Source organism: Arvicanthis niloticus, chromosome 18 (genome assembly GCF_011762505.2).
Source record: "Arvicanthis niloticus isolate mArvNil1 chromosome 18, mArvNil1.pat.X, whole genome shotgun sequence".
NCBI classification, from domain to species: domain Eukaryota; kingdom Metazoa; phylum Chordata; class Mammalia; order Rodentia; family Muridae; genus Arvicanthis; species Arvicanthis niloticus.
Genome location: NC_047675.1, coordinates 45322930 through 45349328, shown reverse-complemented (window position 1 = coordinate 45349328; position 26399 = coordinate 45322930). Strand labels below are relative to the sequence as shown.

The 26399-nt window shown below is 46.0% G+C and overlaps 1 protein-coding gene across 3 annotated transcripts in view; it reads left to right on the top strand.

Moving 5' to 3' along the window:
• The window catches only part of Mbtps1 (membrane bound transcription factor peptidase, site 1), a 48774-nt gene that overhangs the window by 4024 nt on the left and 18351 nt on the right, over positions 1–26399 (top strand). For all 3 annotated transcript variants that reach the window (XM_034522286.2, XM_076915949.1, XM_076915950.1), the window contains 11 exons: positions 5401–5882; positions 6967–7224; positions 10288–10491; positions 11155–11265; positions 11591–11700; positions 14311–14427; positions 14883–14950; positions 18194–18296; positions 20186–20337; positions 22412–22573; positions 24432–24576. In XM_034522286.2, coding sequence (XP_034378177.1) covers positions 5720–5882; positions 6967–7224; positions 10288–10491; positions 11155–11265; positions 11591–11700; positions 14311–14427; positions 14883–14950; positions 18194–18296; positions 20186–20337; positions 22412–22573; positions 24432–24576 — 1593 coding nt within the window. In that variant the 5' untranslated portion in view covers positions 5401–5719. The remainder of the gene's footprint in view (positions 1–5400; positions 5883–6966; positions 7225–10287; positions 10492–11154; positions 11266–11590; positions 11701–14310; positions 14428–14882; positions 14951–18193; positions 18297–20185; positions 20338–22411; positions 22574–24431; positions 24577–26399) is intronic.

The window sequence follows — 26399 nt, the reverse complement described above, 5'->3', positions numbered from 1 at the left end:
AATAAGCTTGAGGCCGTTCTGGTCTACATAGGTCCAGTATAGCCTGGACTGTGTAGCAAGACCCCGTCTCACAGAGGAGGATGTATATGTGCAGAGTCTGGACCATTCTATACATGAATTGATTTCTTTAGTACGTCATTAGCTCGTTCTCCTATTATAGCACAAACCACTTTAGCATTCTAGAGGTCAGAAGTCCACAGTGAGTCTCAGAGTCGGTGTTGGCAGCTGTTTTTTTCTGGAGGCTCTCAAGACAGATCCGGTTCCTTCTCTTTATAAAAGCTACCTATAATTCCTTGGCACCTTGATTTCTTTCTAACAAAAACCACATCCTGACTTTTTATTGTCCTACCTCTGAACCATCCACTTAGCTGTATAGAGACCTAATAGTGACCAGAGGGTGGGGGATCTCTCCTCAGCTTAGGGTGCTCACATCCTGCTGAATCTTGGTATACAGTCACATCCACAGGTTCTGGGGGACAGGATGTGGACATCTGTGGGGGACCATGATTCAGTCTTATTAAGACTTAGTTTGAAAAAATGCTGCAGGGCATTCTGTAGTGCAAACAAACCATAATCCTTTCCCCATCTGTCCCCCATTATTGCATACTTACATAGTCTCAAATTCTTCCCCATTACAGTGCTTTACTGTCTATCCCTGGATACAAATAGTGTGCTTTCAGGGTCTTGCATGTTGGGCTGCAGTCTAAGGGGCATTTTTAAAACATCAGGCTCCTTTCTTCTGAAGACTGTGACTCAGACACTGGGTTCCCTGACAGCTTCCCACTTAGCCACAGGGTATAGGGGGCAGCAAGGGTATCCATCCTTTAGGCCTGTTTTCTCACCCAGGGTGGGTAGTAACAGGATGTTCTGAGGGTTATGTGAGTTATCCACGAGATAGTAAATCCAGCCTTCTACCAAGAAATGCTAAGTAAGTGTTAAGTTTTTCTTCCTGGTGAGGAATCTTTTCTGTACAGGTTTTTTTTTTTTTTTTTGTTTTTTTCGAGACAGGGTTTCTCTGTGTAGCTCTGGCTGTCCTGGAACTCACTTTGTAGACCAGGCTGGCCTCGAACTCAGAAATCCACCTGCCTCTGCCTCCCAAGTGCTGGGATTAAAGGCGTGCGCCACCACCGCCCGGCCTTCTGTACAGTTTTAAGGGTTTTAGCACATATTGACAAATGAGAATACTTAGTAGATTTGTTGATTATGAAGTATGAGTTATATTCTTCACTTTTTTTCAGAAAGTTGCCTGGTTTTTGTTTATTTACAATGTAAATGGTAAAAGCATTAAAGCTAATTCGAACAGAATGTTTTTAACTGAAGCTTTTCAGAAAATGCGACTGCTCTGTAGAATGGGAGTTAGCGTGCCCCCCATGCCCACTATCCTGTCCCCACATTCACGTATTCAGCCAATTGCTGAGTGAAACTGTTTGGGGGTGTTGAGTTAGATAGTGGTTAAGAGCACTTGCTACTCTTACAAGGAGCCTGAGTTCTGTTCCCAGTTCCTACGTGGCAGCTCCAGCACCAGGGGATCCCACGTCCTCTGCAGGCCTCCGTGGGCATTGCACATACGTGGTACACTCAGAAAACACTCAGACACAAGATAAAAGTCTTTAAAAACCAAAGCAGTCAGGATGTGTATGTACTGAGCATGCCTTGTCTCTGGACAATATGGCCTAACATTTAGCATTTACGTTGTTAGCTATTATAATACTGGTGTAAATTAAAGTATGTGGGTAGATGTTCACTGTTCCTGTGGAAGTGCTATGCCATTTTATGTGAAGGATTTACATGCTCTTAGATGTAGGGGGTTGTGGGCTTGTGGGGTTGGAGCCGCTCATCAGTAGATCCCATGGCCAGCCGCACTCCTGGTTCATTGTAGTCAATGTATCCATCTCCTGGGTGTCACTGTACAACTGGTGGGTGGTAGGCCGCTTCATGAAATGGCCCTTGGGGTTTATCTGATGCCTCCTCGTGATTTGACTGCTGTGAAGTTTTGGAAGGAACCTAGAAATAGACATGGTTCTTCTCAGTTTTTCTGCTGGGGGAGGGGGTGGGCTGGGCCTGTGGCTGGTTGGCATGTATAGAGTAATGAAGTCACTCTTCCTCTTTGTAAATATGTATTTTAATGGTGGCATTTTTAAACTGTGTAAACAGCAGAAGTTTCCTTAAGCTTCCACTTTGTGTTGGGATCTGTTTTCCCGTTTTGAATTTTCACAGAGTTGTGATCTGTTACTCATTAGGTATTGTGAAGCTAGATTGTCTCAGATTTGGCTAGGGAGAGGCCCTCGCCCCTGGTTTCTGGCAACGCAGCCCCATTTTCCCAGGGAGCACCGCCTCACGTCTGCTGCAGGGCTCCAGAGTCATCTCATCTAGCCCAGCCTGCCCTTGAGCTCACTCCTCAAGGAGCCTAACCTCTTTCCCTGGAGAGTGGTACTCAGCCATCTGGGCACATGGGAGACTCCTTCCTGGGGGTACAGTGCATGCACTGCTGCTGTGTCCTCATGGTAGATGAGTTTGTTCAGATGCCCACTTGTTCATTTCTGCATTTCTCTGCACATCTGAAAACCTGGAGTTTGTACCAGCATTTCGGTTTCAGCTCACTACTGAATGGCAGGTTCTATTCTTCGATGGCCTTCTCCTCACACACTCTCTTACCTACTAGACTCTGTTCTCACTGGCTCTCTGTGGCCTCCTTGTCCTCAGCATACTAACTCAGAAAGGGAAGGACAAGTTAGTAGTTTTCTTTCTCTCTGTGTGTGAGCCTATGTACACACACCTGTCTGTGTAACTCATGTCTGTTGTGGTGCTCCTGCTTGCCACTAGCTAGTGAGCATGGCTTGGAGCTCAGGTTTACTGATTTGGGGTCATGTCCTGGGCACCATGGGTTGTTGATACAGGTGGGTATGTGTGTTACAGCCCTGAAGATGCATTCTTTTCTTTAAAAGCTGCACTGGACATGTGTGTGGATCAGGCCCAAGAGCACAGGGGTTAGTGGTACATGCACTGTTGAGTGGTGACATAGAAACCAGAAAGGAAAATGATTTGAGTCTTCTTCCAGGTTTGGGGACGTGTAGAAACCTCAGGCTCTGTCCTTTTCCACCACAGGTCTGCCACTGTAATGTCTCTAAAAGCCTGGACTTTTCACCTTTGAGGACAATAAACAGGTTACTTAGCTCTGTACAGCAGAGTTGCTTGAGTTTTCTGTCATTTCCAGCCTGCTCATTTATCCCAGGAGACTTTTGTACCTGCAGCGGCTTCCTTTTCTCCTTACTTCCTTCTAGCACTGGTGGGTGTGGAGAGCCAGTTCCTGAAGTCGACAGGGCTTGGTAGAGTGCAGTCAGACCAGGGCCACCTGTAACCTTTTTCTAGAAAGGAGCAGTGACATTTAAACAAAACAAAACAAAACATTTACTTACTTTGTGAATGTGAACGGGTGCTAGTGTGGAGATCAGAGCAGTCATACGTGCGGAATCAGTGTGTGCCTTCTACCATGTAGGCTCCAGGGATGGAACTCAGGTAGTCAGGCTTGGTAGCAAGTGCCCTCCTCTGCTGAGCCATCTTCCTCTCCTGCTAAAAACTAAGCTATTACAATCATCCAGTGGCCAGACTCTCCTTGTGGAAGTTTGGTTTTCCTTCTCTTTTGGCCTCTCCTGTTCCTTGTCATCTTCCCCAAAGAAGAGGTACTGGGTGGACCAAGATTCTGACAGGTTCTGGCCACTTCCCAGTGTTGGTGTACATCCTTAACATAGATGTTCACAACTTAGTTTACACCATGTGGGTGTGAGTGCGGGTGTTCCCTCCCCTGAGCCAGCTCCCATAGTCTTCTCCATCTCCATTAGAGGCAAAGTTACCCTGTGGCTTTATTCCTCACCTGCATTCTCCTCCATCGGGTCATCAGAAGTTTGTTGACTCTGCCTACTTAATCTGTGAGGTCTAAAGTCAAGCCTCTTCTCTCCCATGATCTCCATATAGCCCTTCCCCCTGTCCCCTGTTCCCTGTCTTCATTGCTCCCAGAGGGCCATAGAGCCAGAGTGACAGGTGGTGGGGGCTGCCATGTGGGTGCTGGGAAAGGAACCCAGATCTTTGGAAGAGCAGCCAGTGCCCTGACTGCTGAGAAACCTCTCCAGCCCCTTTGGTAAAGTGCAAGCTTACTCCAGTGACCAGCTGTATACTCCTTGACCAGTGATCTTTAGGGCTGCTTTCTGAGACTCCTTTCTGTGCTAGAGACTCTGGCCTCTGCAGAATGTGTCCGTAGTGTTAGCTGACCTCTGGTCTCTCTAAAGTCTTGGCTCTTTATTTTACTCGTTTGTTCTTGTGTCTGGCATCCTCACTGTCTTTATGTTGACACAGACATAGTTGCTTTTCCTGTGAGTACATGCCGGCAGCCCCAGTCTCTGGTTCAAAACTGGTATGTTTTGCAGAGTAGGGTGGTACTGCAGTAAAGTTTAATCAGCTGTTTAGGTCCTTTACTCGCTCTGTACTGTCTCATCCCTTCCCTGTTTTGGAAGTACATATGGGCAGATGCCGAACCAAAACCTCTTCATTACTCTAAGTACCAGTTTCTGCCAGAAGAATTGAGTTGGACTCACTCAGCTTGGTTGTTGGTGGCTCATTCTTTCTCTGATTTTTTTTTTTTTAAAACAGTACAAGGGCCTCACTTGTTCTGTGTCCTCCTGCCCCCACCCCAGCTGGCTTGTTCCCCACAGGTATGGTGGCGAGCTGGTCACCCTGTGGCACTTTGGCCCCCACTGCCACTGTTGTGAAGAACAGCTGTTTCTCTGCTACTTCAGTTATTTTGAGAGAGATCTGAGCCCATGAGAAATCTTACACTCAAATAACACTTTCTTCAGGGGTAGCGTGCCTCACAAATGGTTCTCTGTTCCACTTTGAGTAAAGAGCTAATCCGATTTTATTTATAACAGATGAAACTGTTTCAGTTTAAGTTTGATGCTTCAGGTAAAATAAATGTAATGGCTGCAGAAAATACCTGTGCCATTTTTATAAAATTGGTGGAAAACAGTGCTGTCTCTTATAGAACTGATTAAAATTGGCTGTCCTTAGGTGTAATTTACAGCAGAAGGTAAAGGCCTGGATGATAGAGAGCTGCAGATGACAGGAAACAGTCTGAGGAAGGCGTGAAGGGTGGGACATGAAGGCTGCAGGGATGGGGCTAGCCTGCTTTCTGCTCCTCCTGTCAGCTCTCGTTCTCAGTCTCTTCACTTGTTAGAGCTGTCGGAATGTTTCCATGAAAGCAGTGAGGAGTGAGGAATTGTAAACAAAGCACTGCGGTGGCGTGTGGTGGCCACAGCTGTCTGAGCCTTCCATTAAATGCAGCTAGAACTGTCACAGCTGGCTGGGTCGGGATGCTACTGATGTCTCTGTGTGCTGCTTTTGTTTCAGATTGGCTACAGAGAGGTGGATTGGGCATCCTGCTAGATTTGGGTCTGGTGCAAATGGAGTTCAGGACTCGGTGGACTCAGCCCTAATGAGAGAAGCCCCTGTTCAAGATGGAGAAGAAGCGGAGAAAGAAATGAAAGCCTCTCTTTGGGCCAAGCCGTGGGTGACCATGGGACCGAGGTTTTCTTTACATTGGACAAGTCTGTAGGATGGCTGATCAGTAAGGTTGCAGCTTTTAGCCAAAACAGATCCACTTCTGATCAAGGAAGAGCCTAGTGCGATTTGAATTTATGCAATTTTATGACCATATTCACTTAGGACCATGAAGCTCGTCAACATCTGGCTTCTGCTGCTGGTGGTTTTGCTCTGTGGGAAAAAGCATCTTGGTGACAGGCTGGGGAAGAGAGCTTTTGAAAAGGCCCCATGCCCCAGCTGTTCCCACCTGACTTTGAAGGTGGAATTCTCCTCAACTGTGGTGGAATATGGTAATGACTTGTCTTCAGGGTTGGGCCTCCCATCTTACTGTTTTCAAACTTAATATAAATTCTGGCATCCATTCACCTCTGTGGTACATTTCAAATGGGCTGAGCGCACATCATACAGACACTAACCTTTGCTTAAGGTGTTTGCCCTGGACTAACACTGACTGCAGCACTGTAGCAGGTGCTGATGCAGGTGCTCAGCTGACAGTTTGGAGGTCAAGCCTCAGGCAGAAGGGCGGAGCAGGAAGTCTGTGACTTGATCCTGAGCTTTGTCTTCACCTTCTGTAGAACAAACAGCTATATTTCTCTGAATTCCTTTTCCTGTTGGGAAACTCTATTTCTTTACTGTAGTTGAATTTTAGTAAATATGGAGGTTCTATCTTATTTTACTTTATTTATTCTTTCAATTTACAAATGTTTTAAGTATATAAAATTTTGCCTGCATGTTTTGCCACTCATGAACCACATGAGTGCTTGGTACTTGCAGGGGCCAGAGAGGGTTCTGGATCCTGTGGAACTAGAGTTGTAGGTGCTTATGAGCTTTTCTGTGGGGCCTGGGAACTGAACCAGGGTCTTCTCCAAGAGCAGGAAGCACTCTTAACCCCTGAGCCATCTCTCCAATCCTGGTTCATGTTTCTTAAAATGTATTTTGATTATAGAGTTATTGGTGGCCGTGAGCTGCCTGATGTGGGCGCTAGAAACTGAGATCAGGTTCTCTGCAAAAGCAGAAGCAAAAGCCGTCCGTGACCTTAATTATTGAGCCGTCTCATCAGACCCACACTTACTTTAGAAAAATGCACAGGTATTTGCTTTTGAAGTGTGTATTTTGTGTGATTTGAGATTCACGTGAGTCAGCTTTACCCAGAGCTGCCGCCCGTGGCAGTTCACACTCATCTCTCATGCAGCCGCCCCTGGCAGTTCACACTCATCTCTCATGCAGCCACCTGTGGCAGTTCACACTCATCTCTCTTCTTATGCTTACTTTGCTGTGGGCTCTGAGGTTCATTGTTCTTTTCTCAACCTTTCAGAGTAGCTGTACTCTGTTATGTATATAAGTACTTATTTTTACTGTGGGCATTGATTTCAGAATATATTGTGGCTTTCAACGGATACTTCACAGCCAAAGCTAGAAACTCATTTATTTCAAGTGCTCTGAAAAGCAGTGAAGTGGACAACTGGAGAATAATACCTCGGAACAACCCATCTAGTGACTACCCTAGTGATTTTGAGGTGATTCAGATAAAAGAGAAGCAGAAGGCGGGGCTGCTCACACTTGAAGATCACCCAAACATCAAGCGAGTGACACCCCAGCGGAAAGTCTTTCGATCCTTGAAGTTTGCTGAATGTGAGTACACTCAGCACAGTTACACCACTGCTTGGCTTTCCCCACAGAGACTAAGGGGGATTTGGGAACACCTATGTCCGTTTTCACAGTTCTCAAGTGGAGAATGTTGGATTGACAGGCAGTTCCTTTGTTTTCTTTTCTGAGACAGAATTTGCTATAGCTCAGGCATCAGGTTCACTCTGATGCTGAGACTGGTTGGTCTTGAACTCCTGGCATTCAATGTGCTCCTGCCTCTACCTCCCAAGTGCTGGGATTGCCAGCATGTACTGCCATAGCCAGTGGACAGCATTTTCTTGAGAAAACAAGCTTCATACTGTCTTGGGAGGAACTCTAAAGGTCTGTAGCATGGTGGTGACCTTTATCTCTGTGGCAGCTGGTTTCTGTCTGTGTTCACTTGGGACTCTCGGAACTTTGAGTCTACCAGCCCTTCATGTGTAGAGTGGAAAGTCTTAGAAAGGAAAAGACCGAGTCCTGCTCTATAGGCTGGGCTGCCACTGGGACAGTTTTCTTGCCTCAGCTTTACAAATGCTGGGATTATAGCCGCCTGCCACTCACCCTCTGTAGGCCTTGCCTTTGAGTCTCCTCTGAGTACAGGCTTTCATTTCTCCAACTCTCTTGCAAAGTATCTTTTTCCTGGCCTTTGCTTTGTTTCTCTCTGAGCTCCCTGACTATGGCCAGACAGAGGTAGGTGTTGTGGTATACCTTTGCAATCTGTGGGCATTGGCAGGCCTGTGTGTGTGAGCCAAAAGAGTCTGGCTCGCACTTTCTCGGGCTTAATGCCATCACGGAAACATTTTCATTTATTTTTTTGCTATTTATCAAACCAGGTTAGCATGCCGCAAGTTTTAACAGTTTACTACCCCTCCCCCCCTTTGTCTTTTTTGAGATGGATTGTTTGTATCACGGGGTGACCTAGAACTTAGGTAGTCCAGGATAACCTTGAACTTCTTCTGATCCTTTTGCTTCCACATATGGGAACTTTAGGCTCTCACCATCACACCAGGATTAGGTGGTGCTTGTAACCATACGTGGAGCCTTTGAGCGCTAGGCAGGCATTCCACCAACTAAGATAATCCTCAGTGTTTCTTTGATTGGGTAGGACACAACATGTTATTCTCCGCTTTGTCCATCATGTGCTAGCCTAGAGCCTTTGAGTCTTTGGAACGGCCGATCGATGCAGTGCAGCAGACTTACAGGCTGAGCAGCATCCCCCATGACCTCTGCATCAGCTCCTGCCTCCAGCTTTCTTCCGTATTTGAGTTCCTCCCCTGTCTTCCCTTAGCAATAGATTGTCACCTAGAAGTGTAGGTGTCACACACCCCCACCCCAAGTTGCTGTGGTCATCACAGCAGCAGTGACCCTGACCAGGACATCAGCTCTTTGTTATTCGCAGATGTCTTGCTTTCTTTTTACCAGTTTCTTCTGCCCAAGCTGATTTTCCCAGTTTTTTTTGTGATTGTTCATATGACACAGTTTGCCTCTGTCTGTTTTGAGTTTCTTTGAGCGGTGTGTTCTGTTGTAGATCAAGCAGAGCAGACTGCTCCCGTCATCAAGGTATTCTTACTCTATTCTGGAATTGTCCCTTCTGTTGACATCAAGACTAGAGTCACTCCAGGGAAACACGGTGTGGATAGATTTGAGTTGGACTGACAGACAGTTATGTCCCAGGATTGACAGTCTCTTTTCTAGGACCCCCTTTTTTCATGTGTGTGGTCTGGAGCCTTGAGAACCAGTACTGTTGGAGTAACAGAACACAGGCTTGTGCTCAAAACTGATCTGAAGCCAGCAGTGTGGCTCAGTAGGAAAGGTGTGTGCCATGTGAGCTGGGCAGTCTGAGGTTGGCCCCTGGGAGCCATCCATGTAGGGAGAGAGCTGAGACAAAACAGTTGCACATGCTTCCCCACTAATAAGTGAAATTACAGCTTCAAAAATATAATTTGTTTTTCATTATAACATAGACCTTTAAAAGTATAAAAGTAAATAGTATCTTACTTTTATTTCATTTTATTTTATGTATTTATTTTGTTTTTTCAAGACAGGGTTTCTTTGTGTAGCCCTGGCTGTCTTAGAACTCACTCTGTAGACCAGACATGCCTTGAGCTGAGAGATCTGCCTGCCTCTGCCTCCGAAGTGCTGGGATTAAAGGTATGTGCCACTGCTCCAGCACCCTTTTACTTTTTAATTTTTTTAAAAAAGATTTATTTATTATATTTATATGAGTATGTTGTAGCTGTTTTTAGAAATACAAGAAGAGGGCATTGGATCCCATTACAGATGGTTGTGAGCCAACATGTGGTTGCTGGAAATTGAACTCGGGACCTTTGGAAGAGCAGTCAGTGCTCTTAACCGCTGAGCCATCTCTCCAGCCCTATTTTTGAAGGAATATTTTTTTCAGGTATTAAAATTCATCATTTAAATGTTCTGTTTGACAGATCTTGGCAAAAGCACACAAGCTAGGTAGAGTGTTCTTATCACCTCAGACCTTCCTTCGTGTCCTCCTGGTTCTTTTAGTTTTTGAAAGAGGAAATTGGAAAGTAAGGAAATGACTGAGTTTGGGGCAATTCGTAGTTTAAAGTCCTCGCTGCAGTCTGGCCTGAGGTGTGCCCTGGTATAGCACTGTAAAAGCTGCTGGTACAGCAGCCAGTGGCCAGCTCCTGGGTCATTCCCATTTTCTCTGTCATCTCAAGGCGGACCACTGGGGAGAATGAGTTTTATCTTTAGTGTTTTGATATCACAGAAGGTTTATTTGAAACAGGGTTTATCAGTACAGCCTAGGCTGGCTTTAAACCTGTAATTCTGCTTCAGCCTTGTTAGTGCTGGGGTTTCAGATGTAACCCCATGATGCCCAATGGGGCTTTTATAAAAGTTGCTGTAAGTCTTTCTCTATGTACCCTGGTTACAGAAGTCTAAGAATCATTTGGGAAATAACATGGCAATGGGTTCTGCCCCATAGTTGTGATTACCTTGAGGACCATCCTGAAACATGACTTCAAGGTGACTTTGTCTCTGGGCACGGTGTGTGCACTTCTCTTGGTCTCTGATCATGTTCTTCCTTGATTCTAGCTGACCACATCGTGCCCTGTAATGAAACACGGTGGAGCCAGAAGTGGCAGTCATCACGCCCCCTGAAAAGAGCCAGTCTCTCCCTGGGCTCTGGATTCTGGCATGCAACAGGAAGACATTCAAGTCGACGACTGCTGAGAGCCATTCCTCGCCAGGTTGCCCAGACACTGCAGGCGGATGTGCTGTGGCAGATGGGATACACAGGTGTGTGTTGTAGACCAGGAACTCTGTAGACCAGGGACTTGGACAACATTCAAGGAGCTTCTGCTAGGTTGTCCTGCCACAGGTCTGCTATCATATACGTCTGTCCTTCCTACCATGTGTGGCATGAGTACAATGAACTCTCCCTGCACTTAACCTCTTTAAACCAGCGTCTGTTTCTGTGACTTTGATTTTTCTTGTAAAGATTTGTGTGTGTACAGTATGTGTGTGTGCATGTGTATGTATAGAGTTGCACTCGTGTATGTGTATACACTTGAATATATATGTATATACACATATATTTATATATATATATACACACATATATATGAGTACATGTATGTATGTGAACATAAGTATGTGTATGTATACAGGAGAGAGAGAGTGAGTGTGTGTGTGTGTGTGTGTGTGTGTGAGAGAGAGAGAGAGAGAGAGAGAGAGAGAGAGAGAGAGAGAATGAGAATGTAAATGTATACCATGGTATGCATGTTAAGGTCAGAGGATGACTGGTGGGCATCTCTCCTATTGTCTGGGACCTGGGAATGAAATGCAGAACATTGGGTTTGAACTTTACTGTGACTCCCTTAAAGAAATGGTGCTTTGTGAGTAGAAATCAAGCAAGATTATTTCTCCCAATGTGATTGTTGTTTTCTCTTCGGGGATAAGGTGCTAATGTCAGAGTTGCTGTGTTTGATACTGGGCTCAGTGAGAAGCATCCGCATTTCAAGAATGTGAAGGAGAGAACCAACTGGACCAATGAGCGGACCCTGGATGATGGTAGGTCCAGGTCAGATGAGGACAGGGCTCTTGGTCTGGAGCCAGTGCTTGTGAGTTAGCCTCTGATTACACAGACAAGCCCAGGTCCTCAGAGGCTTACAGATGATGTGGGGAAGTAGAGGCTAGAAGAGAAGGTGGTACCTGCTGAGAAGTTAACCACAAAAGAGACAGGAGCAGTGGTGTTGGGAGTAAGGGGAGGAGGGAAAACTGCAGCAGAAACTACTGAGGTGTTTCTAAGACCAGGCATGTATGGTCATTGGTTTTGAGTGTTGTACCTTGTCTGTCCTCAGCTGTCTTCATGCGACTTCTTTTTTTGTGCCTTCAGGGCTGGGCCATGGCACATTTGTTGCAGGTGTGATTGCCAGCATGAGGGAGTGCCAAGGATTTGCTCCAGATGCAGAGCTACACATCTTCAGGGTCTTTACCAACAATCAGGTATGTGTTTGCAGAGCATTGAGTCACACTAGTGGTCAGAGGTGAGGTTGGTAGGAAAGCACTGTTGCACAGCCACTGCAGATGGCATGCTGCTGTGACAGCCTTCTTTATTGTAACGTCTGCCTCACTGTCTCACCCTGTTCTGCCTTCTGCCGTCCTTCCCCCAACATTGTGTTCATCAGTCCCCAATCCTGAAGACCTTTCTCCAAGGCTACTGTGGTTCCTTGATGTCTTTGTCCTTCACATCGGGCTTGCCTGAGCCTTCTAGCCCATTGTCTAGGTCTTCCAGGGTGGAGTAATGGCATGTGCATGGCATGCTTGTCTCCCAGTTCATTCCCGCTGCTGGAGAATGAATGCTATGGTGCTGACCTGTGTAGCCCAGCAGCTAAGGTTTACAGCTTTGTTTTGTCATTTCATCTACAAGCAGAAAAGGAAGAGGCTGCTGGGGGGAAGGGGGGAAAGGGAGAGAAAGAGTGAGTTTAATTCATAGTAGTCATTTATGTGTGTTTGTGTATAGAGGCCATATGTTAGCCTAAACAATACTGTTCACCTTGTTTGTTTTTGAGACAGGGTCTCACTGTCTTTCTTTGTCTGATCTGGAGCTTATTATGCAGACCAGGCTGGCCTCAAACTCATGAACTCATAGAGATCTTCCTGTCTCAGCCTCCTGCCTACTGGGATTAAAGGCATGCACCACCATGCCCAACTTCACCTTATTACTTGAGCCAGGCTCTCTCGTTGGTATTGGATAAAGAGAAGAGCAGCAGCATGGTCTAGAAAGGGGCCACACAGTCCCTTTGTAAGATGCCATTTGTTAGGATTCTGGGGGAAGAGAACATTAGACAGAAACAATATGGTATGTGGAGATCTAAGCATCACAGGATTTTAGAAGGAAAGAGGCTTCCCTTAGATCCTGGAGAGCAACCTCATTAAGAATGAGACTAAAGAAATAAGGAAAGGGGGGGTGGGGGGGCTCACAACTGGTGTGGAGGTAAGCCAGAGGAGCCTCTTTAGAGAACTGCTTTCTGACCACTTCCCTAATAAGGACATTCTGAGAACAGCAATTGTCAGGCTGGTTGTATTTTTCACAGTGATTTAGTTCAGTGTAGCATACAAGGTAAAGAGCCTGGTACCATAAATTGAGAGCTGTCAAGTCAGTGTGGATTACTCAACTCTGTTCCAGTGAGAGCTCGGGAGCCTGGCCTGATTGAGGCTATGGGACCTAATTTAAACATATAGGCCCATGATGAAACAACTGGGGCCTGCAGCTTGCCCATTAGGCTAGCTTGGCTGGCAAAAAAGCTCCAGGAGTCTGCTTCCCCAGTTCTCAGATTTCAGGCATGCACCACTACACCCAGATCCTGATGTATGCATCAAATTCATATTCGTGTTGCAAGCTCTTGACTCACTTAATTTTTTTTCCTGTTGCTGTGACAAAATACTCTGTCAAAAGCAACTTAATGGAGAAAGGATTGATTTTGGCTCACAGTTGAAGGTTTTGTTCATCATGGGCTGGAGGTGGGTGGCAGGAGCTTTGAAGTAGCTGGTCACAAGGATCTACAGTCGCCAAGCAGAAGAACAACGAATGCAGACTAGTGCTGTGTTTCCCCAGGGAGCCCTGCCTGTGAACCCACACAAAATTAAAAGGCTCTTCCTTTGGGAAGTAATATAATGAAGATAACTACCTTGGGCATGACCAGAGGCCCATCTTTCAGTTGGTTCTAGATTCTTCAACTTGACAATTGACCCTAGTGGTCACAACAATGAACCTTCGTTTTTAAAAAGGATTTTTGAGCTCCAACACATCAAAATGCAGTGGCTTTCAGCTCACTCCTCACCTCTCTGTGGGGAGTGTTTTTAGCTGCTTAGGTTGTCTCTTAGGATTTCTTTTCTGTGTCAGCATGCAGTTTCACTGTACCACTCTGCTCACTGTGAACATGATTTCATGGTTTTGATGTTGGTCTTTGCTTTAGCTTTTGAAACAGGCTGTTACTCGGTAGCCTGACTGGTTCTGGAACTCATCATGTAGCCCAGACTGACCTTTCTCTTAAATGCTGGGGTTACAATTCTTAGCCACCATGCCTGTCTTAGTTTATATTAAAAAAAAAAAAAAAAAACCACAAAAAACGAACAAACAGATATAACAGAAGTATTCCAAAAAGCAGTTAATTTACATAGCGTAAGGAAAGTAGAGGGAGCTGAACACTGGTGTTAGGATCTCTGACGTGACCGCGATTGCTCCTGTCTGACCTTTTTAGGAATGAAGGATGTTAGACAGATACCATAAACTGTAGAGATGGTCAACCTCACAGCAGTGTCTTAGAATGGCTCCTCTTATAAGGGTAGTTAGATGCCTGGGCTAACCCTCAAAGGCATACTATAAGGTAGACGCTTGCCTGTTGCCCCAGGAGGGGAGAGACAGGATACAGCACAGCCTACTTCGTTGGTTCTAGTTTGAGGATTTTGTAGCTATGATGTTTGCATTTTAAAGTGTATTTACTTAGGATTTATCCCCATGCTTTGAAGAGTGTGCTTGTCCTTAGAGAGCAGAGCTGTTACGTTCTTTATACTCTCACTGAGGCCTTCAGAGGACTGTTTGTATTTAACCAGGTGTCTTACACATCTTGGTTTCTGGATGCCTTCAATTATGCCATCCTAAAGAAGATCGATGTTCTAAACCTTAGCATCGGCGGGCCCGACTTCATGGATCATCCCTTTGTGGACAAGGTTGGTCAAGTGACTGTGAATGGCAGTATATTGGGTGACAGCTTCTGTGCTTTTATACCTGCGATAGTCATCATTTCCACTGAGGTAATGACAGCTCTGTGAAACAGATGGTTAATGACATGAACTTGAGAAACTTGCATGTCACAAACTCAGAGGCTTAGTGGCCTGGAAACAGGTCTTTTAAAGGAACATTACTGCCTCTCTGGTGCCTTGATGCCTTTCTGTTTAAACCTGTTTTCCTGACCTGGCCACTTGGCCAGTGTGCTGTGCACTGTCCAGCCCCAGGTTCATGCAGTTGTCCTCCAAAATCTTGTCATATGTGCTCATCCCTCTGGGCCTAGCACTGCCTTAGAGGGGGCTCCTTTCTTGGGCATACTTGCAGAAGGTCCATGGTTTGGGGGACAGTGACTTATTGTTACCAGCACTCATTAACTGAATGCTTGGTTGTTTTGTAGGTGTGGGAATTAACAGCTAACAATGTAATCATGGTTTCTGCTATTGGCAATGATGGACCTCTCTATGGGTAAGTTACCGCAGCAGGTAGTGTGAGAGAGTCTTACTCCTTCATATTGTGTCTTCGGTCTGTGTGTCTCTCTCTGTGTGTCCTTGTTTATATCTGTCTTAAACTTGATATTAGGTTTTTGATTTTAAAAGGCAATACATAATGACCCTCCAAGTCCTCACACTTTCCTTAACAATTGTAAATGGAAACCAGTCTTTATGTTAATTTAAAAAAACAAAACCAAAAACTTAGTTGTGGTTTACAGGCCTGATATTTTTATTTTTCCCTTTTTCTCCACAGTAGAATGGTCTGGGAGGTGGCTCCGTTGGTAGAGTACTCTCCATGTTAGCATGAGGAAGGGAGTTTGGATTCTCCAACACCCACGTAAGAGGAAAGTGTGACTGAACGTACCTATGACCTCAGCTCTAGGGGAAGGAATGAAGAGGGGATGATTCTTGGGGTTTGCTGGTCAGCTAGTCTAACCAGTCGATGAGCTTTGGTTCAGTGAGGAACCCTGCCTCAGAAAACAAGACACTGTTGACCTCTTATTTCCACCAACACAGCACACATGAGCATGTGTGCACATCCACATACATGCCTACACATACTGAAATGTACATATGCCCCACACATACACAGAAGATAGTTAGGAGGCTGGGCAGGGTGACAAATCCCTGTAATCCCAGTACTTGGGAGATTGTGGAGGCAGGAGGGTCAGGAGTTTAAATTCACCTTGGACCATATGAGACCCTATTTCAAAGGAAAGAAGACAGCAATTAGGATAGTGGGTTTTGTAAGGAAAAGTGGGTTCTGAGTGCGTAATTTTTGAGATTCACTGTGTTCAACACAGTGATTAAGAAGCAAATGCAAATGGATGCCTGTCTGCCTGCCCCAGAAGAGCAGGTGTGAACACAGTGAGACTGCTGGGTGCCTGATGGAAATGCAGATTGTGCTTCAGGGCTGACAGGGTCAGTCAGGAGAGCATCAGAAGACAGAGCTGAGGTATGTACTGTGCCAGTTGTAGAGTTAAAGCGGTGTGAGGCACGAGACACCTGTACTGACAGACAACCTGCTGGGCGTGGGGGTGCATACTTTTAATCCCAGGCAGGCAGATCTCTGTGAGTTTGAGGCCAACCTGCTCTACATAGTGAGTTCCAGCACAGCCAGGACTCTTAAAAACTTAACAGTCAACCAACAAACAAACCTAGGGTCTCAGTTCTCTGGCTTTCCTTGTGCAGATGACTTCCAAGCAAGTGCTAGGCATGCTTCTGCCGAAGAGTGTTCAGCACTTGGCCAGAGTACTGTGGATGGGTGCATTTGTATCCTGGAACCAAGGGTGAGGTCATCTGAGGGAAGAGAAGATGCCAGGGAACTATGCTACATGCCACGGGCAGTAGAGGAGAGGCTGCCTGGATGTACACATTCACTCATTTGTTCACATTGTATCTGTCTGAGATGTCCTTGGAGCTCTTGCTGAGGGGAGGCAGACTTGCCTGGAGAACAGGCAGAATGTATGCAGAGCGTCCAGGGCATAAGGCAAGACCAACCATGTGAAGTTGGTGTTTGTGTAGCAGGCTTGTGGTTCAGCCTGGTATGCAAAGCCTCCCTTTTGAGGGTCCATGTTTCTTATGCTGGGATTCATAAATGTAAGTGCATGAACTTCCTTAAGTGCCTCTTCTAGAGGAGGCATCAGATCTTGGGGCATTTGATGTCAGCCTCCTTTCTTGTTCTTTCTTTTGACATATTCTCCCTGATGTTTCTTTTTTCTTTCTTTCTTTTCTCTCTCTTTCTTTCTCTCTCTTTCTCTTTCTCTCTCTCTCTCTCTCTCTCTCTCTCTCTCTCTCTCTCTCTCTCTCTCTCTCTCTCTCTCTCTTTTTTAAACATTTTCTCCCTGGTATTACATCTCCCATTTCTGATACCCTCACTCAATTCAGAGTCACCCAATTTGTCTGTTTCCTGGACCCTTCTCCACCTTTAGGCTTTCTTAGCTGTGTTAGCATGAACACGAGTGGAACCTGGTGTGATCAGGCAGGTGTGATGGGGCCTATCCAAGCTACAGACCTTTCCTTCTGAGCCTTAGCTCATGCCTTGTCCCAGGGCTCTGACCACTCTTCAGATGCTGTGCAGGTGATGCTTGCACACAGGGGAGCACCATGAAGATCTGCCCTGACTGCAGCTGCTACTTCTTGCCTTTTGTCTGTATCTCTGCTGTGCAGAACAACACTGAAACAGTTTTCTGGTAGACAAATATGCCTAATGGGAAGATCCACGTGGTTCTTGTTTGATATACTATCTGGAATTGACAAACTTTCTGAAATAACTAGTATAGACTCTGTGGTCAGATGGTCTCTGCCCTTGTGATGTGAAAGAGCCATAGGAGATGGGAAAACGGCCAAGCTTGTCCATGTCCCATTAAAGCTCTGTGTAGAGATGTGGCACCTGACTTGTTCTGTGGCATTTTGCCAGCTCTTTGACAGAACTTTTGGCTTGCCTTCTTTACCATTGACGCACGCACATCCTCCTTGGGTCTAGTCCACCTGTGTCTCTGGGAGAAGCAATTGAAGGTTCTCGATACTGGCTTTGAACTCACAGAGGCTTTCTGAGTGCTGGAGTTAAAGGTGTGCACCAACATGCCTGGCTATGACTAACCCTTTTGTCAATCATTTTAGTATAGCTTTTTGTGCAGATCTAGTGCTGTGAGGTCCTGGCATGTGTCTGTTATCTAAGGGCTTAAAATTTCAGGGTGAAGGTAGCCGTCCTCACATTGTCCTGAGAAAGTGTCACACATACAGTAGGTTTAACTCTGGTAACACAACTATGCAGGTGAACTCATCTCAGATAGTGTCTGTTCTGGTGAAAGAGACAGGCTAGGCATACTTGATAGCCTCAGATGGGTGTGAGAACATGGAGTGAGTGAGAGACTGAGATGGAGGCTCTAGGGAAGTCCATGGCCAGGAGAGATTGAGGGATCCTGAAATCCAGGGAAGAGAAAGCCTCAAGATGGGCCACTCATGAGTGCTAAAGTGGTGAAGAGAGAAGCAACACATGGTCTGGACTCACGGCTGCAGCATGAAGGTGCACGAACATGGCGTTTCACAGGACACCTGAGGAGCAGCCTCCTGTCAAAGCTGCACACTCGTACAGAAGACCTAAGAAATGGCCTTAGATTTTTCTGGGAGTGCTTGACCTAGTTTGAATTATTCATTTAAAATTATTTTTCTTCCCTTTTTTTTCTCTCTTTTTCTTTTGTGTGTCTCGATCTAGCACTCTGAATAACCCTGCTGATCAGATGGATGTGATTGGAGTGGGTGGCATTGACTTTGAAGATAACATCGCCCGCTTTTCTTCCAGGGGAATGACTACCTGGGTATGCTTTCTGTATTAGCCTAATGTGACTCATAGAGCACTTAGTCTAAAAAGCCTTGGTATATGTTTTGTCAATGTACAGGCAGAGAAGTAGCCAAGGCTGTGGGTATGTGCGTGGACACACCCACCCTGGTGGGAACAAGGGATCAGGGTCCTTTGGTGTTAGCTACCGTAGTTCAGTGAGTTAAGCTGTCTTGAAGATCCTGGATTCTGGGGGTCATTTTCCAGTTCATGTCTTTTTACCGTCTTCTGAAAAACACAAGCATAGGTGAAGTAGACTCAGACTCAGTAGTCCAAATGGGGGAAGACAGCAACTTTCCTCAGTACGAGCTCCAGTTATCTTTGGCCTTAAGTAAATTCTGAGGTTGGTGATTTAGCCCCATGGGAAAATGTTGGCTGGCAAGTTCCAGACCCCAGGTCCATCCGTAGCACTGAAGTAAAAATGAAAGGCCAATAAGAATAACTGATGTCAGTTTTGTCACAGAGCCACTGCAGAGTATTAGGGATTAAGCTGCATGGAGTCAGAGTGTGTCACTTCATCCTTCAAGGGGTGGCTGGGAAGCACCCGTCCCTAGTGTACTTTGGGGCTAGAACATGTCTTGTTGCTCTAATTTGACTATGTGCTAAGCGCTGAGATAGCTCAAGAAGGGCCCAGAGAGATTGACAGCTTTGTGGGAGCTCATAGGCCTCGTCTGCCCCCACCCCCACCCCCTGCAGCACTCTAGAATAGTCTTCCATGCCAGCTCAGTTGTACATTGTGGGCTCCATTAGCTGCTAGGTCTCTGTCCCTTACACACAGGACATCATCTTTAGAGCTGACCCATTCAGTGTCTTGATGCACGGTCTGGTCTGGTAGACCCTACTCTGAGTCAGACCTGCACTGTATTGTGTGCTCTATGTGTTCCCCAGCATGTCCTGTGTGCTGTCAGGTAGCAACAAGCAGGGCATCTGTCAGTACCAGTCTGTAGCTCCCCTCACCAGCTGCATGATGTGGTACCCTTGGCCTTCCATGGGGGCTTGTTTTTTGGTGCTATGGAGAACTAACTGTTCCTGAGTTGTTTATGCAGCTGTTGCCAACAGCGTCTTCACACTTTGCCCATGTGTCTACACTCCTTTTATTACTTATTGCCAGGAAAAGATTTGCATTTTAAATAAGTATACTTTTTCCCAGCAGAATATAATTTAAGTTCTTGACCAGTATGGTGGCACATACTTAATCCCAGCCCTAAGGAAACAAGAACAAAAGATTACAGAAAAGCTCAAGTCGAGTCTGTGCTGCCCATCAAGACCATGTCTGCAGATTCAGAGAGAAGGCGGGGTATGGGGAAGAGAGTTAGTTTACAATCCTTTTGTGTTTCTCATGGGGTCCACTTTTTAGGGATCTGAAGAGAGTGATGTCTGTGCAGGCGTGCCTGTCCTCAGTGGTGCCTTACTCTTTGAAACAGCTAATCATAACCATGTACTATTTTTTCCTTATGAAGAAGAAACTCATAAATCTCGTAAATGGTTTGTTTGGTTTGGGTTTTTTGTTTGTTTGTTTGTTTGTTTTGTTTTTTGGGTTTTTTGTTTTTTAGTTTCCTAATTCTCTGACATATTTCATGATTATCAGAAGATAGAGCAGGCTGCTGGTTCTCTCAGTGACAAGTCAGTGACTACTTTCTGATCTGAGCAGTTATTAGAATATTGTTTTGCTACTTTAGTATTACAGAACACTGAAGTGTTTTTGTTTTTATGTTACCACTAAAGTTTGTCTTTGGTTTGCAGAGTATTTCTAACTCAAACCAGCATCTTCTCAGATAACTGTTTAAATCTATCTGATTTTTTTCACACATAACCCTCCGTGGCTAAGGCTATAGATGTGATGAGAAACTAAGCTACCCTTGTTTGTAGGAACTACCAGGAGGCTATGGTCGTGTGAAGCCTGACATTGTCACCTATGGTGCTGGAGTGCGGGGTTCCGGTGTGAAAGGGGGCTGCCGGGCACTCTCAGGGACCAGTGTCGCTTCCCCAGTGGTCGCTGGGGCTGTCACCTTGTTAGTGAGGTGAGTATTGCACCCTGATCTTTGCTCTCTGCTCCCTCATCTCCTACAGGAGGCATACGATCCTTCTGTGCTAGCTGGAAGCCGGAGTAAACCAGAACGCCCTGCAGGGCACATTTCTGTTGTTCTCCATGGCTCCGTGATGGAGATGCAGCTGGGCTGGACTGTTCTTACAACATCGGTGTATCAGGCGAGGACACAAAGCATGCAGGTTTCCTTGCTGAGCCCTCTGCTTCCTTAGCAGTACATGTTTCCTCTTGTTAAAGTCCTGTGCAAGGTTAGCATATGTAGCACTATGTCGTGGGGCCCAGAGAAGAACTGGGTTTTGCTGTGATGCAAGTCAACATAGCCATCACCTCAGGTTTTGTTTCCGTGCTCTTAACTAAGCTGTGGAGCCACTTAGGTCCTGACAGACAGACAGTGTCTCTGTCCACACATCCTGTCCTGTTGACTCTCATCTGTAGGTGGGGTGGACCTTAGTCCTCAGCCCTTCCTCCTGCAGGATGGAACTAGAAGCAGCTTACAGTGTAGGAGAGCAGAACTGAAGCACGCCTGCCCTGGCGTGGGGTCGGATGAGCCGGGCGTCCTTTTCTCAGTTATGTCTGAAGCACTTGCATTCCCCTGACGTCAGGTTTCTTCCTCCTCTGTTGAGGTCTTTGTCAAGACACTGTGTTGTAATAACACAAACACGCATCTCTACATACTTGAAGTTTGCATTCTATGCTCAGTTTATAATTAAGCTAATTGCATGTTCAATTTCTAAAAGCAGAGATTATGATATTAGTAATATTGATGGGAGCAGTGTATCTCTTGCCTGACTTTCCCGTATAGGTTAGAGCCAGGTTCTTGAAAGTGTCTGCATTGCTCAGAAATAAGTGTGTGTCTTCTGGGAGCACTGCTTCGCTTTCCCCTGGGGAGCAGCAAAGGAGAGAAGGCAGACTCACACTTTCGTATGTGCTCTGTGCCGAGTAGAGAAATCTACAGGCCCTTGTTCCTAGCACTGTGAATTCTAGAAACAGAAACTACTGGTTTGTTTTTGCCTGTCACATAATTGTTAGCAGGAAGCCAGGCTTCCCACTTCTCTGTGGAGCCCATCTTCTGTCTCCTGCCAAGTGAGTGGGAAGGTGAGGAGGCTGTGTTTGCCGTTCCCAGTAGCAGCTCTCAACACATGTGGTTTCAGCATTGAGGGAGCCTTCAGCATACCTCTCTTCATGTCAGATGCCACTGTGCTAGTTCAGCAGTCGTGGTGGTGACAGGAGCCTATACTGGTGTGGTAGATGCTCGGTGAGGAAGTAGTCTACTGACCTATAACTTCTAGTAGTACTCTGATTCCTCATGAAGGCCTAGCCCTACTGTCTCCTTTTCCTGTCTGCTACCCATTAAAAACCCTGCCTTGACTAGCAGGTTAACCTTCATCGCTAGTTACTAGTTAGGGGCTAAGTAGGAAAGTAAGTTTTCCAGTTTTGCCCGACAACTGCTCTCACGGTCTAGTTATTAAAACCTGTTTGTATATGATACATAGATGTGAAAACTTGACCATTTCAGAATTAGAGAGAGCCGTGCTGGTTAAGCAAGGCTCCATGTTAGTGTGTGGAGCTGCAGTCTATCGGCAGCATGTTCACAGTTGTCTCCCCTCAACCTGCACCTCCTGCTCACCCTGCGTTGGGTTCCTCTCCAATATCCACCTGTATTTCTTTTCCATCTTTCAGCCAGGAGGTGACCCCCCCCTGGGGACCCTGAACCTCTTTGATGGTTTTCCCTCTTGTAACCTGTGTGACTGATTTCTTCAGATTATTAGGAAACTGTATTATTTATGAGTAGTTTTGTATAAATAGGCATGAGCCTTCAAAGTCACTGCTGAGAAAAGTTCTATGGAGCTTCACTGAGTGGTCAGTGAAGCTGCCACAAGGACCTTTAAGTTCATAGTGTTCTCATCTCATGGCTTCAATGCACCAGGAATTCCCGCTAGATACAAAACAGACTGCAGGCCATATCCTGACCCTCTTGCCAGTTGGTGGCTGTTTGGTTTTCATCCTATACTGAGAAAAATGAGCAAATACTGCTTCTTTTCCCCCAGCACAGTACAGAAGCGGGAGCTGGTGAATCCTGCCAGTGTGAAGCAAGCTTTGATAGCATCAGCCCGGAGACTTCCTGGTGTCAACATGTTTGAGCAAGGCCATGGCAAGTTGGATCTCCTTCGAGCCTATCAGATCCTCAGCAGTTACAAACCCCAGGCGAGGTGGGTGTGTGCTGGCGTTCTCAGCTGCCTTTGCTATCCTGGGCTCCCTGCATATAACAGTAGCGAGGTGCCATGGGTCATGGAGCCTACACTCAGATTCAATTGTAAGGTTGTAAGCTGCTTCGTAAGGTGCTTCCTGCAAAACCCTGGCTTCTGTGGACCTGCTGATGCTATGTACCTTAATGGATGTAGCAAAAAGAATAATTTTCATTTCTTTAACACTTTTGAAGCAATTTAAGTTTGCAGAAAATTTGCAAAAAATAGAATTGCCATATACTGTTTGCTCTGCTTCCCCAGTGAGGGAGAGATGACAGCTTAGCTGACCTGACACAGTATTGGAAGTCACATGGAACACTGGCTTTGTAGATAGGGCCTCTAGCCACTCAGACTGTACACTTCCTCTTGTGTCTTTTACCTACTGGGGTTCCAAACCCTACATTGTGATTTTTTTTTTTTAACCTGGTCACTGGCCCCTGACAGTTTGCCTGTTTTGTTATTTTTGCTTTGATTCTTGGAGTAAAGAACCAGTTGTCTTAATGAGGGTTTGTCTGTTGTTGTCTCATGATTGGTCAAAGGCTGCTTTTCACCTTCTATTTTGAGATGATTTTAGATTTACATCCAAGTTTCATAAATAGTACTGAGAACCCAGAAGTTCTCCTCTCAGCCTTCCCTAATGTTGGCATGTTGATGTCACCAGAGCAAGCTGCTCAGCCTGGAGTGACAGCTAGACAGCACTGTAGACTGGCCTGCCGGTCCCCTGTGCTCCCACGCAGGCCCTTCTGGCCCAGGCCCATTGGGGTGCTTCTGTTATGTGTGCTTCATTTGACTTGTGTGAGTTTGGACCTGTCTCTGAGCTCTCGGTGCTCAGCTGAGGATGTGACCCAGTCTGCAATGTAGTTGCTGTATGAGCATGAGGTCATGAACTCTCCCCCCAGAGTGCATAGAAAAAGCTGACTGCAGTTGTCCACTCTTGTTTGCTGGTCAGCCAGTCTTAACTGAAACTATGAGACTCTAATTAAAGTAAGACACCCTGCCCCACAAAACAAGTTGAATATTTATTCTAAGGAACAGTACCTGAGGTTGACCTCTGACCTTCATGTGCATACCCACATGTGCACTTGCACATGAACATATGTACACAGAGATTATGTTAGAAGTCTGTGTAGTGATTCGGCTTGCCTGATATGTTTAGATGAGTGCACCGTAAGATGAAGTAGGGAGCAGCCCGTGCCCACTCCTGCTGCCGCATACACTTCCTGCACATAGATATCTGACCTCAGTGTTTGCTAGGAATGCTGGGAACCTGGCACAGGATCATTATGTCAGCACTTGTGTGCATCTTGGCCAGGTCCCGACCTCTCCAGTCTTAGCATTTAGTGAGGTTGTTTTCATGAGTCTCAGCTGAGTGTGTGTGGTGCACCAGAGCAAGAATACCTGCTGTAAGTGAGGAAGGCAGCTGATGTGCAGGGAGTCTGAGGCGTCTAGACTCAGAGTTCCTGTGCCTTCCCCTCCCGTCCAGCTCCTGAGCAAGGTTTCACAGAGCTGTCCCCTTGACTAACAGCAGGCTGCGGTGGTAAATGGGTATGTCTGCCACGAAAGCCTCCTGAAACTTCAGTCCATAGTCTGCTGCCATAGAGCTGACAGCCCAACTGCAGAAGGTGGAGGGGCTTCCTGCACGTCTCTGCTGTGCACTGTAGCAGTCAGGAGCAGCACAGTGGGCACACCCCCAGTGCCAGCCAGGGCACGCTACAAGCAGGCCCTTGTGTGCAGGTCCACTGTGCCTCCTCTGCCCAGCTTGCTGCCTGCTTCCGAGTTGCTCTTTGATGTTGCCTACAGTAACACACTCTTCTTGTTTCAGCCTGAGTCCTAGCTACATCGACCTGACCGAGTGTCCCTACATGTGGCCCTACTGCTCCCAGCCCATCTACTATGGAGGAATGCCAACAATAGTTAATGTCACCATCCTCAATGGCATGGGAGTCACAGGAAGAATTGTGGATAAGGTGAAACTTCTCTGGCATGGCCGAGATTTTGTACCCTAGTTATGATCCCTCCTGAAGTTAGGAGAGAAGGGCTGAGCTGGGTGCGCTACACACTCCTTTAGTCCCAGCACTCAGGAAGCGGGAACAGGCAGATCTGAGTTCAAGACAGCCTGCCTGGTCTACAGAGTGAGTTCCAGGTTGTCCAGGGCTATACAAAGAAACTGTCTCACATTCAAAGAAATTCTGAGTGTGTTGTTAGTGTATTTTCATGGCTGTGCCAGCAGAAAGGGGTGGTGGACTTCTTTCAACTGCTCAAGCTTCAGATGGTGTTGGGCAGCTGCTATACAGAAAGTCAGATATGTTCCTCTACAGAGAAGTCAAGGCCTCAGTTTATCCTCTGACTTTGGCTAATGGCAGAATGCCTTTTAGCTTTCATAGCTACTGACCGATGAAAATGACTCTGTTCCTCACTGAACACTTGTAGCCTTGTAGAAGGCCTGGCTCTTGTTTTGAATTTTACTTTTATGATTTTTCTAACCACTCACTGTATAGATATCTCTGGTACCAGGTACTATAAAACATTTTTTTTTTAATTTACTTTATATGTGAGTGCATTGTCCCTGTCTTCAGACACACCAGAAGAGGGCCTTAGATCCCATTACGGATAGTTGTGAGCCACCATGTGGTAGCTGGGAATTGAACTCAGAACCTCTGGAAGAGCAGACAGTGCGCTTAACCACTGAGCCATCTCTCCAGCCCTTAAAACATATTCTTTACCAGACCTTATTGCAACTGCTTGTTGTTTGTTGTCATTGTGTGGTGAGCAAAAATGTGTTTCAGTCTGTCCACTGTAGGCATCTGAAAGCAGCCTTGTGCTTTAGTGTCTCCACATGATGGATGTTGGGTTGTCATCGGCTCACTGTGTGCCTTTACTTGAGCACTTGGGTAGCTTTTGCTTATAAAGATTCTGCCGTTACACAGAGTTTTCTTTTCTTCTGAGTTATTTCCTCAGCATGTACTTCGTAGGTGGGAATCTAGGTTACTCCAGTTGTTGGTGCATACACTAAATTCTCTCCAAGAGAGTTGTATCCACTAGACTGCTGCTGCTGTTTATGGAGATGTCTGTACCATGCCTGTCCTGGGTGCACGTCTTTCTCATTTTTGTATTTCATGAGGCTCTTTTAAATTTTGAGTGTGTTGTTAGTGTATTTTCATGGCTGTGCCAGCACTGATTGCATTCAAGAACATTTCTTGTCACCCCTGAAGATAATATGTCCATCAGCATGTACTCTGTTTCTCCTCCCACTTCTCAATCCCTTGGCCGTCAGTCTGCTTTGCTTTGCTTTGCTTTGCTTTGCTTTGCTTTCTTGCTTTCTTGCTTTCTTGCTTTCTTGCTTTCTTGCTTTCTTGCTTTCTTGCTTTCTTGCTTTCTTGCTTTCTTGCTTTCTTGCTTTCTTGCTTTCTTGCTTTCTTTCTTTCTTTTTTTATTTGGGACAAGGTCTCTTTTTGTAGCCCTGACTGTCCTAGAACTGCTATATAGACCAGGATGACCTCCAACTCACAGAGATCCCCTTGTCTCTGCTTCCCAAGTGCTGGGATTACACCTTGCTCAGTCTGCTTTCCATCTCTGGATCTGCCTGCTCGTAACAGTCCATACTCTGGTGTGTGTCCTGCTATGACTGGCTTTTCTCACTGAAAATGTTTTCAAGGTTCCTCGTGAGTCATTCTGTGTTTTGCCCCCTTTTTATGGCTGAGTGATACTCTGATATGTGAATAGTGCCACTTTTTTAAAAGTGTCTATGTGCGTGCGTGTGTCTGTCTGTCTGCCTGCCTGCCTGCCTGCC